We start from the raw sequence: 19,359 nt of genomic DNA, 5'->3' as shown, positions 1-19,359 counted from the left end.
TATTATTATTATTATTATTATTATTATTATTATTATTATCATCATCATCATCATCATCATCATCATCATCATCATTATTATTACTACTCCTCCTCCTCTTAATATTATTACTACTACTATATTACTATTACTATTATTATTACTATTATTAGGATTAATATTGTTATTACTACTGTATTACTATTACTATTATTATTACTATTATTACTATTATTATCACTATTATTATTATTTAATGACGGAGCGCCCTCCCTGCACGGTGTGGGAATGACACCCCCGGTCCCTCTCGGTTCCCCCCGTCGGGGCTGCCCGGTTCCCCCCGTCGGGGCTCGGCTCCCTCGCACACACCGAACCTTAAAAGGAGACGGGAGCCCCGGTCGGGGCCGTTGCCAGCGCGGGGGGGGACCGAGCAGACCCCGCGGGGGATGGGGATGGAGCGGGGATCCAAGGGGAGGAGGGGGGATCACGCAAATCCCTCTGTTTAAAAAACTTCCATTTGAGAAAGCGCGTCGCATCCCGCCGCGTAATCCCCGAGATAACGGCATCACCGCCGCCTCGTCGCCGTTATGGGATGGGGCTGGGGGCAAGACCCCCCCCCGCGGATGCGGCTCCCGCGGGGGAACGGAGCCCCCGAGCCGCCCGCCCCATCGGGGCGCCCCGAGCCGCCAGCCCGGGGGTCGGGGCCGGCCGGTCCCGCTGGGCTCGGGGGCTCTGTCGGTGTTTAGCGATAACTGGGGTCCTGTCCTCCACCCGGGTTCCCCGGTGATACCGAAAACGCTGCTGAAGAGACGTGTCTCCTCTCCTGCAATCCCCTCTGCTTCTCCCTGTCTCAAACGCGAGATCAGGCAGAGCTGGCTCCAAACCCTCAAATTAGCAAGTTTTTTGCTTATTGTGAAGTTCATAATAACATTAAAAATGACTCCTTGGAAAGTAAGAGAAATACGCATAAAATTTCTGGGAAAATTTATCCACACGCACCTAAGCGCAAAATTTATTGTGTCCCGGCTCTTGTCTGGCTGCACACGGTTGATGGAGATCACTCCTTTCGTGTCGCCCAGCCCTGATAAAGGGTGTTTGCTTCCTAAAACTCCAAATCGAGGCTTAGGGAGTCGATTTGCCGGTGTTTTCGGGACCACCGGGAGGAGAGAAGCAGCAGAGCCCGGGGCCGCTTCGTCCCTTACATAAAGGAGCTCAGCGAGCGGCGTTATTTGATAAAACAACGCTGTTAGGGTCCCCGCCCGCCGCTTCTGCGGGATTAAAGGTGAGGATTTGAAAAAAAAAAAAGGCAGAAAAGGCAGTTTCGGTGGCCGGGAAGGGAGCAGCGGGGCCGGGCAGGGCGGGGGCGGCCGCATCGCTTTGGTGAAAAGTTAAAAAACAAAAAGAAATCAAGAAATCCGAGGGGTCTCCGCTCGGTGCAACCTCCGAGGGGGCGGGCAGAGCTGCCGCCCCCCCCCGCGATCGCCCTCCCCTTGCACCCAGGCTGCAAAACCCTGAAGGAGACCCGAGGGCAGGGGTGGTCCCAGGCTGGGTCCTGCCCCTCCGTTTCTCTCCCTCCTTTCTTATATTTTAGTGGGTGCAATGCCTCCCCTCTCCCCCAGCTGCCCCTGGAAGGGGGAATGCGCAGGGCAGCCCCAGTCTCATGGGGGTCACCCAGACCCATCCCTTTGCCTCCAGAAACTCCCTGTTCTCCCCAAAACTCCCTGTTCCGGGGCCAGGAGCTTGGCAGAAGTTGCAGCATCAAAAGAGGGGTGAGTGAAACGCCCCTGGGGTGCGCAGAGAGAGCTGATCAGGGCTCACATCTCGGCCCCTCTGCTTCAGACGGGGTCTGGGAACGGGTTTGAAATCACATCTCAAGCAGGATCTGACGCTGCTGTTCCCAGGTCACATGAGTTGTGGTTTTGGTCTAGGTTTGACTTTTCAGATTGCAGAAAATCACCGTCTTGTGACGGCGATAGGAGAGTGCATTTCACTGCTGAGAAAATAAAAGCAGAATAAATCACGGGCAGGAATATGCTTTCTCATTGCACCTGTCCATTTTTGTGGGTGTTTCATCAGAAATGAATTTGATGTCAACCCAGCATCGCACAGAGGGGCCAACTCATAATTTTTACTCCCATTTCCTCAAAACCCAGCGCTCCTCTGAGTTGCCCTTTGCCAGAATCATGGAAAGGTAGCGCAGGGCTTTGCAGACAGGCCAGACTCTTCCCATCTTTTACTTTTTAGCACAAGTTTGCAACCTCAGGCTGCCGTGGGGCAATGCCCCATCACGGCCTCGGCTCCAGTTCAGTGCCCAGCAAGGTGCCTGAGCACCTCTGTGCTGTGTTTCATTTTCCTGAAAACAGCTCTGCTTTTTCCTCATTTCTCTGTAGGTGCTGGGCTCTTGCACCAACCACCCCGTGGGATTTGGGGGGTCTTGGTGCGGGCACAGAGCAAGCAGATCAAAACCTGCCAGCCCGGAGTGGCCGCTCTCCCAGCTCCTCACCCATGTGTGCTCGGCAGACCGGCTCTCCAGGCGCCTTTTCCATGGATACCTCAACAGAGGCAGCACCAAATAACAAGTAAATAACAGTCCTGACGCCGGGCTGCCGGCACAAAGCAAGCAATTACCCTTGGTGCAGGTCACTAATCTCTTGACACATGGTCTTTGAGACCTGGGCCACTGGGAGGGAGGCTGAAGGGGAAGAAAAGATAGTAGGGACAATGGCCCTGCTGCCGGACGGCTAATAAACCCCTCTCCCAGCTTTGTCTGGGTACACTCAGCGCTAGCTGGGATCAATTCATCACAGCAGAAAACCCCACGCTTGTGCACAGCGCAGGGGCCAGCGTCTGCCCCCGCTGCGGGTGCATCAGGATCCCGGCTCGCCAGGCTAAGTGCGAGGCTCGAGATCCTGCAGGTATTAATAGCCCCCATTTTGTAGCCAGCAGTAATTCCCTCCAGTGTTTTCCCCTCCGCGCTGAAAACAAACCCTTCACTTGATCCGTTTGTCCTCTCCAGTTGCCATCTGTCTTCCATCCTTCAAATCTCACCTTAAAAACAGTGCCTCTTGAGCAAATCCTCCCCGCCATCCCCGCGCGCTGTCTCACCCGGCGCAGGCCCGACACTACAAGCGCTCATTGAAGTGCAGGGGATTTGAGAGCGCGCAGAACACGGCAGGATTAAGGCCACAGATTGCGCTCCCTGCGCCTCACCGTGCCTGCAAAGCCAAGCCCTCCCCATGGCTTTGCCTGCCTGGCTTCTCCTTCGCACCAGCGAGGGGGGCTCTGCTGCGCTGGGCGGTTGGACTCGATGATCCGGTGGGTCTCTTCCAACCTGGTTATTCTGTGATTCTATGATCATCGAGTCCAACCATTCCCATCAATCACTAACCCATGTCCCTCAGCACCTTGTCCACCCGTCCCTTAAACCCCTCCAGGGAAGGGGACTCAACCCCCTCCCTGGGCAGCCTCTGCCAGGGACCAATGATCCTTTCCATGAAATTTTTTTCCCTAATGTTCAGCCTGAACCTCCCCTGGCGGAGCTTGAGGCCATTCCCTCTCGTTCTGTCCCCTGTCACCTGGGAGAAGAGGCCAGCTCCCTCCTCTCCACAACCTCCTTTCAGGTAGTTGGAGAGAGCAATGAGGTCTCCCCTCAGCCTCCTCTTCTCCAGGATAAACACCCCCAGCTCTCTCAGCCGCTCCTCACAAGGCCTGTTCTCCAGCCCCCTCACCAGCTTCGTTGCTCTTCTCTGGACTCGCTCCAGAGCCTCAACATCCTTCTTGTGGTGAGGGGCCCAGAACTGAACACAGGAGTCGAGGAGCAGTCTCACCAGTGCCGAGTCCAGAGGGAGAAGAACCTCCCTGGCCCTGCTGGTCACGCCATGTCTGATCCAAGCCAAGATGCCATTGGCCTTCTTGGCCACCTGGACCACTGCTGGCTCATGTTCAGTTGCTGTCAACCAACACCCCCAGGTCCCTCTCCTCCAGGCAGTTTTTCCAGCCTAGTCTGGAGCTGCACAGGGTTGTTGTGCCCCAAGTGCAGGACCCGGTACTTGGCCTCATTGAACCTCCTGCCATTGGTCTCAGCCCAGTGGTCCAGCCTGTTCAGGTCTCTTTGGAGCCTCCCTACCCCTCTCCACCTGTATGCTGACGGGGTGGAGAGAAGCACCTGAACTGACCTCCCCGGACACCTCCGGGTACCTTCCTCTGCAGATGAAAGCAGGAGAGGTCACCTCCTGAGCCCCAGCAAGGAGACACGGGGAGTTTCAAGTGGGGGCTGCTGTTTGCACAGATGCGTCAGGTGCTGTCCCACCTCTCCGTGTGCCGGCGTGGGACCCATCACACCACCCACCAGCAGCATCTGCGAGGTGGCCCCGGCCAAGCCCGTGAATCACACGCACATCAAAGCACTGGCAGCGCAAGCACTAACAACCCCGGCAGCCGGCTCGGAGCGGACAGTGACCGTGCAGATGTTCAGCAGCAGCTTTTCTCAGTTACAAAGAACAGCAGAAATTACCAGAATACTCAGAGAAGTAGTCCTGGCCAGCGGAGGGACTGCAGCAGAGCCCATTCATCCCTTGCAGCTTCATGGGCCAGGCCAAAGCAGCACAGCACCACCTCCCTCCTTTTTACACCAGTATAGCATTACCTGACCTTTCCCTGCAGCCCTTGCTGCAGTGCTCACCTCTTTCCATCAAAATTTTGTTGTTCTTTAGAAAGACCCCACCTTGCAGAGCTTTACGGGCGTAGAAGAGAGCTCAGATGTGACCACATCTAACCCAAACCTTTGGGGTTGGTGAGATTCCTACTGCAAAGTAAACGCACACGATTTCAAAGCGTGACCTGTGGTGGGATGACGCACGGTGTTTTTCAGCTGAGCCTGGCAAGGGCAGCCCTCATCCTGCTCAGTTCCCACAGATACTGTGGACAACCAGGAGCAGGAGTCTCGTGGTCTGGCCAGCTGCCCGGGTGGGACAATGGCATCACTTCCACATGACGGCTGGACTTTCCCCTTTCGACAACAAAAGGAGCAAAATTCAATGTACCTTGAGAGGAGGCTGCGATGTGGACACCCACGGCGTGGGAGGAGAGGCAGTGGGATGTGTCCGGACCCCCTGCCCGCATCCTGCTCATCCCTCCCGTGGAGGGAGCCGGGGGAGAGGCTGTGAGGTGGGCAGTGAGGCAGGGCACGGGGCCAGCTCTTCAGCCCCGGCTGCAGGTGCTGCCTCTGGTTTTCTGCTTGAATGAAGCTGCTGGGCTGAATGTGGCTCATAACTTTCAGCCCACAGTGAAACTTTGCCAAAGTCCTTTCCCCCAGGTTGTTGAAATCCGAATGCACTTGCCCATCATTTCTCCCCTGGACTGTCAGGTACGGCACATGGCAGGGGCTGGTGAAACGCTGCAGCGCCAGGCTGATAAACCCTCCTTGCCAGAGAGGAGAGACACACCTGTACACCCTCCAAAATGCAACAGGGATGGCACCATCCCCCTGACCTCGAGGAATATTTAAGTGGAAACCTGATTGGTTCTTCCCCCATCCTGCTTCCCACAGCAGAGAGCGGGAGCTGAGACGCAGGAGCCAGCACTTCTCACCTCCTCAGAGAAGGGTCCAGAGGGAGAGAGGCCAGGGTGGGAGTGGGATTAGCACCCAGATGGCACTGGCTGCTGTGCGGGCACGGCTGGCACTGGCCTTTCATTGCCATCCTATAATAATATTGTAAATACTCACTGGGAAGTAATTACATCCTATAGAAGAAGCAGCAGTCTGTGGTTTGAGCCAGGACCAGTTCACGACACTCGTTTTAAAGAGACGTTTCATGTCTTGTTTATAGATTAGATTTTAACCTGACAACCTTTTAACATTGTATTAAATTAGAAATTAACTTCTTATGACTGCTCACTGTATAATTGACCTACTGATAGGCTGAGTGCTAGAGAATATTTAAGATCTCCTTCAGACAGCAAAGTTCCCAAGAAAATTCAGAGCCTCCTCCTTGATCTAGACCAGTGCTTTGCTATTAATTAGTATTTATGGTGAGGTGGCAGGAGCGCTTCCCACAGAGGGAGGGCTGCCAAGGAGCAGCGTCCCTGCTGTGCCCTGCCCAGCGCCAGAAACGCAATGAAACTCAACAGGACGAGGGGAAGGAGGCAGAGGGGACAGGGAAGGCTGCAACACCCTGACCCTGCCCTCTCTGGTGACCACCCAGTGAGGCCAGTGGTCACCCCAGCCAGAGCTGCTGGAGGATGAACCTGTTGGGGATGGAGCTGCCTTCGAGAGAGCTGGATCCTGCAAGGTGCTGCGAGCACACCAGGAATTGCTGAGCATCTGCAGCCCTCGGCAATAGCTGGGAGCCCAGCAGGACTTGGCTCATGGAGCCTTTGCCATGGGCACAGGGATAGGACTTCGCAGTGTGGGGAAGTGCAGGCAGGTGGCTCCGCAGTCAGAGGAACCGTCCTGGCTCACAGCACACATGGGTCACCTGCAGGCAGCTTACCTTGGCTGTTTGGATGAACCCATGCCTGCAACCTGCCCGCAACCTGCACGAGGCCATCAGTATTTTAGTGTCATTTCCTGCTGCAGAAACTCCCAAGAAAGGCAAAAAAATCAGCCTGGGAACTCACCAACAGATGCACAGCTTCAAATTACATCTGAGTCCAGCGAGGGACAGGGTGGCAATTGATGGGACAGTATCAATGCCAGGAGCAGCATGTGTGTGACATGAAGCCCAGCTCCCAAAGTGGGGGACAGGCAGCACCTCCCCCAGGCCGTATCCTGTAGTGGGGAACGCCAGCTCCAGTGCAGACCCTGCTCGCGCACGGCGCTGGAGGATCAGGGTTGCAGCCAAGCACTGTGTGGGACAGGGGAGACACCAACCCTGCTGTGTCCACCGCCCAGCTCCGGAGCTGGTGACTTGCACCCCTGCTATGACCTGCCCTTTGCTTTCACCAGGGCAAAGGCATTTTCTGGTGTAAGTGAACCCTGCTCCAAACACATGCGGGAGGCGGGAGCGCTGAGCAGGAACAAACCCAGTAACCTCAGTCAAAGGAGGTTTTACCCTGTTGAGCTGAAAGCACTTTTCCATAGGAGTTTATGCTTGTATTCAATTAATGCTAAGGAACAGCATGGGATTAAACGCCCCCTGTGCTGTTTTATGAAAAAAAAGCCAGTGCTGGGGCAGCCCAATGGTTTCATATTGGAGCACCAGCAGGGTGATGCTGGGGCAGGATCCACCTCCCAGTTGTGCCACAGCTCCTGGGCAGGACAGGTGAGGTGGCACAGCTGAAGCCTCTTGTCTCGACTGATTCTGTTCTGTCCAGCTCTGCTCCTACAAGCGGGGAGCAGGGAGCTCTGAGAGGGTGTTCATGCAGTTACCAGGACAGCAGACACATGCTTGTCCCGGTGCCTTTTCCATCTGTGAAACAGGCCAAGCAGCGGATTCAATTATTTTGCCCTAACACATAACCCACTAACCATTTATTGCATTAAAAACCCCCTCATCTCCACAACTTTCATTCCCATTTTATCCAATTAAAACTCCGAAAAGACCCTAAGTTTCATTTTCTCTTTTTGCAATCACAAAGACCCGATCTCGGCTCCATTGACTCACTAATTGTAAGCACTCAGATGGTTGGGTTTAAAGTTACACTTAGCAGCTGTGAAACATTAGGGTGAAGTGATTACAACCTACTGGAGGATACCGAACATTTTTACAATATCTCAGGAGCATAAGGGAAAGACAACAGGAAATGGCGCAAACTTTCCTCCCCTGCACAGCAACAAGGCAGAGCAAAGAAGCGAGAAAATAAACGTAGAGACGCAGCGCTTATGCGGTTTGGATTCTCAAAAAGTCACTAAGGAAGCCCTGGTGAAAGCACCGTGTGTTTAGCCCCGTGCTCCAAGGGGTCAGAGAGGAGGGGAGCAGCGTTTAAGGATTTCACGGCTGCACTTGGCAGTAAAACCTTCTTCCAGGCTCCCTGTTGAGGCAGGAGGACAGAGATCTTGGTGGTATTTTGCTCTCAGACAGTTCTCCTCACCCGCCTGCCTTCTCCCAGCCTCATTGCCAGCAGACTTGGCTTTCAGGCTCGTTAACGCTGCTCAGGGCAGGACAACCATAAACTGGGAGAGATGGGGAGCAGCAGGATAGGGTTTTTCAGCTCACCTGGGACAAAGCATCGTGCTCCGTCAGGGCTCATCAGGGCTGAGCTTCACTCGCAAAGCAAACGAAGCCCAAGCCCCACGTGCTCTGCAAAAAAGCACCAGGAAAGAGCAGCCCAGCTGGTTCTGCCCAAGCACTGGCCTCTTTCTCAGACTGACTTAATTTGAACTTCAAGCTGTCACATTTGGAGAACCTTCGACTTTCCACTTCTTTTCAAACAGCAAAACATTCCCCTCCCGTGATTTAAGCATGCTACATGCGTGTGTTTATTACAGAAACCAGGGTAGGATCAGAAAGCAATATTTCATGTTAATTCATGAAATCTGAACTCAACTTTTAATACAAGAGCTCCACTTTATGTACAGAGTGATATACAGTCTGCCCCGCTTTAAATGAGATGCTTTGCCTTTTGAACTCAGCAGGAGGCCGTTGCTTACTACTACTGCAAACAGTTTAAAAACCTGCAAGCCCGGCATGTCTTTTGGGCTCTTTTGGAGCCAGTGGTTTATATCATGGCACAACATTCTTGCTGAGCTGCCTGCGACTGCCTGCTAGCCACTGCATTTGAAAATCCGGCATTCAGAAACTCACCTGGATTATTTCCGCAGCAACACGAGACACTCATCCAAAATCCTGCGAAGACCATGAGCTTCTGGCTATTTCTGCTTTAGGTGGGGTTTGGAGCAGGTCCCTAGATTGAAAACCTGGTTGCATGAAAGTCAGAGGCAAACCTCCCTCAGAGGCAGCTTCTGGACACCGTTAATGAGCAGCGATATTCTCTCCTGGTGCCTGAAAAGAGTATTGTGGCTGAGGTTAAGGTGATGGAAACGTGGTGTTGCAGGAAACTATGTGGCACCCAGTTGAAATGGGGGGATTTTGTGGGAGCAGGGGCCATCAGTGGGAGTGGGTGCGCACTGCAAGCGAGACACCCACTGCAGGGATGTGTTGAATCAGACCCTACAGAGTTCTTGTTGAATTAGACTCTACGCAGCTATCATTGCAACACACTCTGCTTTCACTGGCTCACTGAAGAGCTGGAACTCAGTGGTTATTCTGCTGGGTCATCTGTGAAAGCAGCAAATTAAAGTTAAATTAGCCACCTCATAGCAGTGTGCTTTCTTCCCCCCCTCCCCCAATAAGTTCTAGGCTTTCTTAACAGTTTGGCTACGGGGCTATCAACAGTGGGGAAATTAGGACATTCTTTTCAATGAACCAGATTGAAAATATTTTGGTGCAGACCCAGTTTGTAGGGTTTCCCCCCCCCCCTCCTCTCCTTTAAACAAAACATCCTGATTCAAAGGAGCTTCTTGCAGACTGGGAATTTCCACATGGCTGTATTGCAGCATTTATAAAAAGTGATTTAATGCCTGCCAACAACAAATACATTTCCAATGACACCACTCTGCGTTATGCGCTATCCTACTTTGTGTAAGAACCAGCAACCAAGCTGTCCAAGGCAGGAGGGAGAAGAGCGGTCGTCTTCCCTTTGCAAGAACTTTGTCCCTTACGGCTGCTCCTTGGAAAGCCTGAAAGGAAACAAGCATCACGGTGACAACACAATCCCTTCTGTATGTGTTAATCTGGATTTTGTTTGAACTTTTGGAGCTGACCTTGGCTTGAACTGTGTTAAAAATCATGACTGGTGTGGACTGACTTGACCCTGCGGTCCCATTTGTCCACAGTGCCAGCTCTACCCTCAGCCCCTTATTTCAAGCTATTATTTTAGAGACATAAAAGAAACATAGCATTACAGCAGATACAGCCAGCGGGCTGGAGCTGTGAGTACTTACTTACGGGCGAACTCTCCTCTGATTTCACCCCAAGGAAGCTTTTTTTTTCTTGAGAAAGGACTGACTGAAAACCAAGTAAGAAACTGAAATTATTGCTGCAGACTCTCAGTTTTTATTAGCGGTTTCCAAGCCTGAAGAGAGAGGAAAAACAAAGCTTCTGAGATCTGAGATCTGGCATTATAGTTAAAAACAAGAAAATCAAGCCTGAGACTGAATTTGATCTTAGGCGTTTGGGGATGGAGTAGGAAGAGGGTGGTCAGTTCTGTATCACTCAGTGTGGCTGGTTTAAGCTGTAAGAGTGGGAAAAGATTTGTGGGTTTAGATAGTTTCCTCTCATTGCCATGACTCAAACGGCTTCTATTAAAAACAAGTAGTGGGAAGGAAATTCCATAAGCTGACAGTCCCATCTCACTCTCTGCTTCTTGACACAAGTTGGCTGAGATGTAGGAATTCATGTGGTTACTACGTGTGAGCCCATGACTATTTTATCAGCAGAGTTATGTGGTGCTAGTTTTTACTGTGCCTGTTCAGCAGGGTATATGGGTTCAGGGTGTTATATGGGTTGTGCAAAGTCTCTTATATGTGATCCTCTATAAGAGAATAAACGGAGGTGGGCAACTGCTTCCAGCATGCCTGGTCCTCATCCCATCAAAATCAGTGGGACAAAGAAGCAGGGTGCCAGCCAACGAGGAGCTGGAGCTGGGGTCAGGCACCTGAGTGGAGATGGGTGTTGATTTTCAGAGGTGCTAAGCGGGTGCAAGACACACCATCCAGCTCCCCTGTTTTTAAAAATCCCATCCTCGTACACAGGGCCGAGAAAGCAGGGCAGTAAAACCAAGCTAGACTGGCTGCAAAACATCCACCGATGGCTTTAATTAAAGCCCTCAAGTTAGTAAACACGCACATAATGTGGTCCAGGGAGATGTATGAAGCCCACAGCCAGCCCAGTAACACTCCATGAACATGGCCATTTAAGCAGTTTCTTGTTTAACTTAGATTTATTCAATGATACATGCATTTCTGGACAGATATCTGAGTTCCAATGAACAACTTCTATAACCAAATATGAGAAATTTGTGACTGCAGTTAGTCAATTAGGTACATTTCTAAAATACATGACTAGAAGAAAACCGGAGCAAGAGAGAGAATTCTTCCAAAGAACAAAAAAGAAACATTTCCATTTGTAATACTCCTGGCATTGATGAGCATCAGTGGGGAAGGAGGGCAGCAAGGAGACGCAATGAAGAAGGATTAACATTATCAACCCTGTTCACAGAAAGTCTTCCAGTTTGCATTCTCTCCAGTTCATTCATTAATGCTCGGCACTTCTGCAAATAGCAACAGCTCCTCTGAGTTATGGAGATTCCCTTCGTCTCACAACAAGAAAAAAGCAGAGAATGGTTGCGAAACCATGTGCTTGACCAAAGTAGGCTTAGATATATTTCTCCTCAATCAACCTCTTCCTGAACACAGCGAAAAAAAAAAGAAGCCGCAGAGCTATCAGGATTGAAGATGAAGTCTCTTCATATTGCACAGGAACACAAAGTCAAGATTTTGTGAGTATGTTTCAGGAAGGTTTAAGAGTCGTCAATATTTATCAGGGTAATGAGAACCATCCAGCGCGGCAGCAAACCGGCAGGTGACAGGCATTGGGATTGTTCCGGTGGAGAGGCGGCTCGTTCCCCTGGCTGGATGTCCCCTTGATGTTCGGCTAATTCAAGGGAATCCTGTGGGGAAAAGGCTGAGGGGCTGGTTTTCGTTAGTCGGGAGAGGTGATCTGTAGCCATCAAAGTTGCGTGGGATACTGCCGCTGGTGGAACCAGAGCTGTTACTGAGCGTCTCTATGCTTCCCTCTCGCTGAAGCTCTGCAATAGGAAGAGAGAGCAGGTCCTAGTTAGCATTTCAGATAAACCCAGAGTGCCATTAGATGGCTGCATTACTGACAAATCTGTTTACTCTGTCATTGCTCTAACATTGGCTCATCATCCATCTTTACCAGGGTGATTTGACGAATCACTCCCGAGGCATCCCAGCTCCTGGTTCTACTCCTCTGCCGGGCTCACAGCTCAGCTGAGCTAAGGTGGAGCTGGATGAAGACGTTACATGCTGCCTAACGGAGCAGTCCCTTTCCTGGGGACAAGGGCGCTGACTCATGACGTGTCAGGACTCAATCGTGGGGATGCTCATAGCTGCACTGAGCAGGGTGCAAAGGGTACAGTGGCAGGTGATGAAACACCTTTCCCCTGCAGCAATGCTGCTGAGATGGAAAGGCAACAACAGTGGTCACTGGTGGTGTGTGCCCGTAGTGCACAACCACTGCAATTCTTCATCTTGGGAACACGAGGGACTTTCCACAACCTTTTATCCTGCACAAATGGACATAACTAACTCTGTTTTTTCAAGCCAAAGAGAAAATATGCCCTGTTCTGCATGCCTGAGCTGTGCCTCAAAGCAAAAGAGAAAGCAGGCCTGACTATGGCTCTCCCATCTCCAGGTCACACGCATCCAGCCATCTCCCCTTGCTGATCTCCCAAAGCCTTTCTTGTTCCCTAATCTTGAAATGCAAGGATTTTTATGTGTGCAGAGCATCGTTTCTAACCACGGCCTCTCTGTGAGCCACTTGAACCCAACAGTTGACTCGGCGGCAGCGTGCAGCAGCGCCGCTGAGCAGCATCACCCCGGCCAGCACTCAGCGGCGGCATGCAGCGGTGAGGTTAGGCAGAGCCCCGCGTCCACGGCAGGAATCCTCTCCTGGACATGCGGTGACAGGCTACGAGAAATATTCCAGCGAGTCGCAACGCGCGGCCCCAAGTGCGACTTCCGCTGGCTGCTCCTTGTGCAGCCAGTGCTGGAGGGAACCAGACAGGGACAGGAGCTTCAGGCAAATTCTTCTGCTGCCAAACCTTTTGTGAACACCACAACAGTCCTCCTGCTGCAGCAGGACCCCACGATAAGGACAGGTCTATGCACAAAGCGCACGGCAAAAGCAAGAAGTCAGTTCTTCGCTAAAACAAAAAGCATCCTGCCTCAGCATCCAGGGACGGCAGCCAGGCGAGTGTACACCTAGTAAACCAGGGCTAGGAGAATTTAGTCCTTGATTGTGGAGGTAACTTGCAATGCAGATAATCTGCCTAGGATGCACGAAAAACAAATCAGCAGGGAACTGGTCACCCTATAAGCAGCGATGATAATGACCTCAGCTGTATTAATCGCAATTTCTTGCCAGCATTTGGTGAAGGAATGTCCATGTCTAAACCTCTTCATTTTCCTTACATCCTTACTCTCCCATGAGTTCAGGAAGTAAAAACAGTAATTTAAATCAGAAATGAGTGGCGTATCCCACACTAATACTGTGCTTATCCTGTCTGATTTGGGGCTTTTATCTCCCTCCGCACACAGCTGGCTTCGGTTAAACGTCCCACGTCAGAGCTCTCAGGCGCTGGGCAGCCACCGTCCGCACCGGGCAGGCTGGGGCTCTCCAGACAGTCTTCGGGCTGCTGAACTCCTTACGGGGTTACTTCTCCCTCTCTCTTTTTAAGCTCTAATTGATTTGCAGGCAAACGCTGTGTTTTCAGTAACCGTAGCAAAAAAAAGGGAGAGGGAAAGAGCGAGGGAGCACTCGTTTCCCCATAGTCCTGCGGCTCCTGCCTCTTGGGGGGCTCCTGCCAGGTCCTGCCCCTCCTTTGGTGATATGTGTGGGACCGCATGCCCTGTCAGGATGTGATCTCAGTGAATTTGGGCTCACAAGGTGGCTTTGTGGGGGCTGTGGGACTTCTGCAGCCGGCAGCGCTTGTCACCTGGTTGGACTCGATGATCTGGTGGGTCTCTTCCAACCTGGTGATTCTATGACTCTATGATTCACCTCTGTGGGGCCTGCCAGGGGGTGGCACTGCAGAGACTGATGCCAGCCAGGGAAAAAGCATGGACCAGACATCAGGAAGGCAGCGCGGGGGGCACAGTGCCCGGCCGGGGAGGCTGGGGTCCCTCCTGGCTGTGCCACTCAACCCCAACCGCTGCTACTCTTGCTGCTGTCAGGCATGTAAACCCCTTCCACCAGCAACAGAGAGGGACAAATGAGAGGTGGAAGAGATACAAAGGCTCAAGAGGGACTGGAGGGGAAGTCTTCCTTTCCTCCAGCCTGCGCAGAGCCTGCTTTTGGGTTCAGGCTAAAAAAACCAGGGGAGCTCCCGCATCCGAGCTGCCACCCCAAGCGCCACAGACGGTAAACGCACACATTCCCTTGGGCAAAGGAGCCCAGGCGCCCTCAAACAGCCCCGCACTGCGAATCCGCTCTCTCTGGAACTAATTACACAGCGAGGCAGACGAGCGATGTATTCTGATACCTAAGAAAGCATTGTAAAACTCCTGACTGCTGCAGCAGAAAGCACCGCTGCGCTCAGGAAATTGGGCTCTTGCCCTCGCCCAGCCCCGCTCTCGTGCACGGCTGGGTCACACGAGACGTGCAATTAGCCATCCCACGGTCACCAGGGACTACCTGTGCCACACCTATGACCCCTAGGACCACACTCAGCACATTTTCCTACGTTCCCCCAAATTAGCCCATTTTTCTCAGCTGTTTCAATAATAAAAAAGCATAATAGAGAAAAAAAGTCCAATGCAAACTATTAGCCTTTCCCTCAGACCTTCCAGCAGACTAGGGCAGAAGCACGTGCACAAGAACATTGATGCCATTCCCATGGGAAACTCCGAGAAGATTGGGAGTGGCTCCACAACATGGGGACACCCTTCCTGTTATGGGGTTGATTTCTGATAGACCCAACAAGCGCAGAAGAAGCCACCGCAGTGTAGTGGGGCTGTTGGGTGTCAGAAGAGGCAGGTCCTTACACACAGGTAGTGCAGGCAGCGCTGCCCTCCTGCTGCCCCGGCACGGAGCAGCCGAGCCCTGCGGCGCAGCTGAACGGAGGTGAAATACTTTCCAGAGCTAAATAAGACATGTCACATAACCAGTCAGACCACCGACGTCCTATGGGCTGGGAACACGCTTGCTGAAAAACAAAATAGAAGCAAAATCCAGGATCCCTCCCCTAGGAAGACAGGGATGAGAGAAGGGAGAGCCTGGAGCAGCAGCGGCCTCGCAGGATCAAGGCTCAGCACCGCTGGCAGAGCAGGACACGGCTGCCCAGCCAGTGATTTCGTTTACTTCAGTGGAGTTAGGCCAGGAATGGACTTGGCCCCAGCATGTCTGAGGGTTATTGTATCTGCATTCCCCCATGCATATACTGTCGAGATGTATTAACTTCCTTAAATGTACCAGTAAAACAACCTCTTATGATACACTTTAATGAACTTGTACAGTAGCCAACAAATTGTGCATCATATAAAACCCATTCGGCCTTATAGACTCTCTGGCTATTTTGTAATAACTGCAATTTGCTTCTGCTGAAGCAAGATAACCAGGGTTGAGAAGTCAGGCTTTGCAGAAACCTAAATATTTGATTTGGGGGGGAAGTGGATGGGAGAAGGAAGAAAGGGGCCTCTGGGAGCTATTTATGGGGTCAAAATAACATGGGACCTGTTCTTCTTGTAGCATTTCCACTATCAAGGAAATGAAATACTGTGAGAAGCCCAGCACTTGCATTATTTTGGCCCCATAAATGGCTCCCTGAGGCTTTCAAAAGCCCGTGAAAAACAAACACAAATACAAATAAATGCTAATACTGGAAACGTAAATACTAAAACCTGCCTGTGTCCCTGGAGGAAAGGACTCACAAAGTCCTGACTGCCCTAAAAACAAACAAAAAAAAAAAGATGGGGAAAAATAGACGATGGAGCAGGAACATCTGCTGAAGCCATGAGGAGAAAGTCACTTCAGGGGAGCTGGGAACAGCCTTGCCTGCACTTTTGACAGTAACAGTAATGGGCACCGCTGGCATCACCCAGGGTCCCAGAATAACAGGGATTTTCAGGGCACACGTGCTTTCCGCTGCGGTGACGGCAGCAGCACTAAGAATCCTCACTGCTGCTGGCGTAGGGAGGAGCTGTGGTCCAGAGCAGGGGGGGGAAAGTGCCACGATGGCCAACACCCATCCCCGTCCCGTGGCCCTGCAGTGTCCAGCATGCTTAGGGGCTGCAGAAATACTGACACTGCTCAGAGAGCTATGGGACATTGAAAGTGTTGCAATGCAAATGCTGCTGCTCTCTGCTTGGCATTATTTCCAGCAGGCTTGCCCGCAGACTGGCACCAGCGCAGCCTTACTTACATGAGAAATTGAAAACGAATCCTCTCACCAAACATCGCTTTCTGCTAATATTCCCAACTGCCCGATGGTCCCGTCCCTTGTTCTGCTGCCCAAGCCACTCTCTGGTGTCCCAAAGCTGGCTGCCAAGGTGGAGGAGAGGAGGAGCTGCTCTGGGGACAGCCCAGGGCTCTCAGGTCCAGAGGAGCAGTGACATCCCCTATCAGCCGCTGCACCTTCAATTCCAGAAAGCTCCACGAGCTGTCAAAAGACCTCTTCAAGTCTAGAAAGGTATAAAGCCCTGCCAAGCTTAAATGTGAAACCATTTTACAGGGCGCATTAATTCAATGCCTGAAGAAAATCTATATAGCCCTCTTTTGCCCGGAACACTCATAAATTATGCTGCCTTTCTTATTCGTGCTCTCTCTGTAGTGGTCCACTTGAAGCCGTGCTATCTCCTTTATGTCTACTCAAAAATCTCATCTCCAGTGCATTATTTCTTCTAATGGTTTTTCCCTTCTCTCCGTTTGCTTTCCCCTGTTAAGCACAGTTTCAAAACATCCTCCAAAATCATTTGCTGGAAGAGCTGACCCTTTCCTCTTACCTAGTGAGGGCTGCCCAGGCTCCCGCGCAGCCCAGCGGAGCCACAGCCGGGATAAATGATACAATGACAGCAGCCTGATGTGTCAGGGCAGCGGGGAAGCGGCAGCAACTCTGAATACAAGAATTATTCTTCATCATCTCAAACTGTCACAACACATTACCCTCAAAGCCGCAGCTCGCTGAAGGAGTGACCCTGGACTGAATGGGAGAGTGCTTGGGGAAAGAACTAATTGTAGCCTCTTTTCACACGTCAGTCACTTTTCACAGCACCAAGCCTTTCAAGCTGAACTAATGTCAAGTTCCCTTTTCCTTTTGCTGGGCTGAGTATTTCTGATTTTTAAGGATGGCATATTTAAAGGAACAAGGTCTCCGGCGAGGGATGAGGCCGGGGAGGGGAGGAAGCATCGGAGTGAGCACGCATCCCAAAGTCCATCAGATGCCTGAAGACTCGTTAGGAATTAGGCAATTAACAAGTAGGAATGCAGGAAGTGGGGTAATGGCCAGCAGGGCTCGAATCTCCTTGATTTCATTTCTGTCATTCACAGCAATTGTTTTGAGGAACTTTTCAGGCTCCACTATGCACCCTCCCGGAACTCAGGATGCACGATGAGTGTTTTCCAGTGATGGAGAAGAACAAGGTGCCGCTTACCAAAACCACCTCTCCCCCGCCACGAGCAGTTTTTGACTGAACAGCTACAAGGACAAAATTAGATCTTCATTTGAAAATCAAAGATAATTCCCTTCCTTCAGAGAAGTGAGATGACTCCCTGCAGACAGAGCTCTCTACACGACAGCCTGGTCTGCGCTCCTGGGCAGGTACACGTAAGGGCCCTTCATACCTTCTTGTCTTTAACCAAAATCCTAAAGCATTCTGCAGCAAGGACTCATTTTTCACCCTTATATTTGCACGATGCCTATCACAGGGGACTTCCAGAACTGACTGGGGCTCCTGAGTGTTACTTATTAACTGTAATGAATAATAATTATGTAGCTTCTGCCATCTGGATTCTCATTCAAAAGGATCCTATATAAAGCGAACGCTAAAAGGCAATTTGTATTAACACAATGGAAATTTTGAGGAGCTCTTGAACTGTTTGTAATTTACACATTGCTCCCCGGTGAATGGATCAGTTAAACATTTTTATTTTACTGATTGCTGCCGAAGGGAGAGGGATGGGCTCCCACGGAGGAGCTCACACTGGCCCCCAGCGTGCGGCTGCCACTCCTCTGTTTGCCACACAAGCTTTTACACGTAAGCACTCCATCCTGCAGTGCTTAGACAACACCTCAAACTCAGCTGGACACCTTTGGCTCTATTTCTGCGTGAACATTTACTATGAACACCAGAACTGGTCCCCATGGGAGCTGCCTGCGATGGGCACAGCGCAGCCCAAGGCAGCAAAGGGCTCAAAAGCTGATGCGAGGTCATAAATTGAACCGGGATGCAGAAATACTGCCCCTAACACAAAGGCTTGGAAATTGCGTTACTGCTACAGCAGTTGTAGGTTTTTCCTGGGCATTTTTTTTTTTTTTTTTACGAAATGCAATTATGCTAACGAGGGAGCTCTAATTATAACCCATCTCCATCACCCTCGGCGGCTGCTCCGAGGCGAGGACCTGCGGCGCTGGCTCCAGCCCCGCTGGCGGCTGTGGTCCCGCACAGGGACCTGCGGGCGGTGAGGGCAGGGGGCCACCGCACCCCCAGGGGAACCTGCGTGCTTGGCTATTCAGATAAGCAAAAACTGTTAAAATTAAATTGTAGTGAAATGGAAGTGGCAAATACTCATTAAAGCTTTAAATTTTCCGAGCTCCTTTTAATTTGAGAAGGCTGAGAAGAAATTTCTGGGCAAATGTATTTGTATATTGCTCTTTTCCAAGGGGTGCACAGACAGAAAGTTGGTTCCCAGCTTTGTATATTCCAATAACATTTACAAGTTAGTATGATTACGATAATGTTTCAAAGTCAATTAAACCTGTTCCCTGCCCCAAGCCCTGCTCCTACCAAAGCTATTAACCCACGGCAGTTCCCCTCCTGTTTGGGTAACTGGTGCAGGCAGCTACGGCGACTGATTTCCTGCGATGTTTTGGGTGGTTCTGATAGACCTGCTCCTAAAAAAAAATTCTTCTTTTTTCAGCAGTTTGAAAAAAGAGATTTTAAACTCAATTCAAATGAGGAAATGTAACACTATGGCATCTGAACACTGAAAATCAATCCTGGTATTAAAACCCTTTCATCCTGCTGCATCCTAAAAGATGTTGAGACGCTGCAGAAGCACCTACATTAAATCTGCAAAGTAAAAAAGACTGGCAAACACTGCCTGAACAACTTCTCTGAAACCAGAATTCAGTGGCCTATGTAAAATATTAGTTACTGTCAAAGTATCTTACAATAACTCTAAAGCTGAATCCACACAGAGCTCATTAGTACCATGCACTTGGAGATGAAATCTGGCATGTTGGAAAAAAGGTGGCAGGATCTAGCAAGGAGATGAGGAGCTACAGGAGGCAGGAGATAACCAGGGGAATGAAGACTGAGCCTTCTGAACATCAGAGCCCCTTTGAGACAGCAAATTTCACTTCTAGTGCCTTATTTCAATGCGAAGATGCCGAACAACTAACGCTTACAAAATGGGGAGG

At 51.0% G+C, this 19,359-nt stretch overlaps 1 protein-coding gene across 8 annotated transcripts in view; it reads right to left on the bottom strand.

Moving 5' to 3' along the window:
• Positions 1–10,901: 10,901 nt before the first annotated feature.
• BCAS3 (BCAS3 microtubule associated cell migration factor) overlaps positions 10,902–19,359 on the bottom strand; it is a 344,616-nt gene continuing 336,158 nt past the window's right edge. For 7 of the 8 annotated variants that reach the window (XM_069874131.1, XM_069874133.1, XM_069874129.1 and 4 more), the window contains one exon: positions 10,902–11,787. In XM_069874131.1, coding sequence (XP_069730232.1) covers positions 11,764–11,787 — 24 coding nt within the window. In that variant the 3' untranslated portion in view covers positions 10,902–11,763. The remainder of the gene's footprint in view (positions 11,788–19,359) is intronic. The other variant, XM_069874132.1, reaches the window with a different exon arrangement.

The sequence above is a fragment of the Phaenicophaeus curvirostris genome, chromosome 21 (assembly GCF_032191515.1).
Source record: "Phaenicophaeus curvirostris isolate KB17595 chromosome 21, BPBGC_Pcur_1.0, whole genome shotgun sequence".
In the NCBI taxonomy this organism is placed as follows: domain Eukaryota; kingdom Metazoa; phylum Chordata; class Aves; order Cuculiformes; family Cuculidae; genus Phaenicophaeus; species Phaenicophaeus curvirostris.
The sequence above is the reverse complement of the archived record's forward strand: the minus strand, read 5'-3'. Positions and strand labels throughout refer to the sequence as shown.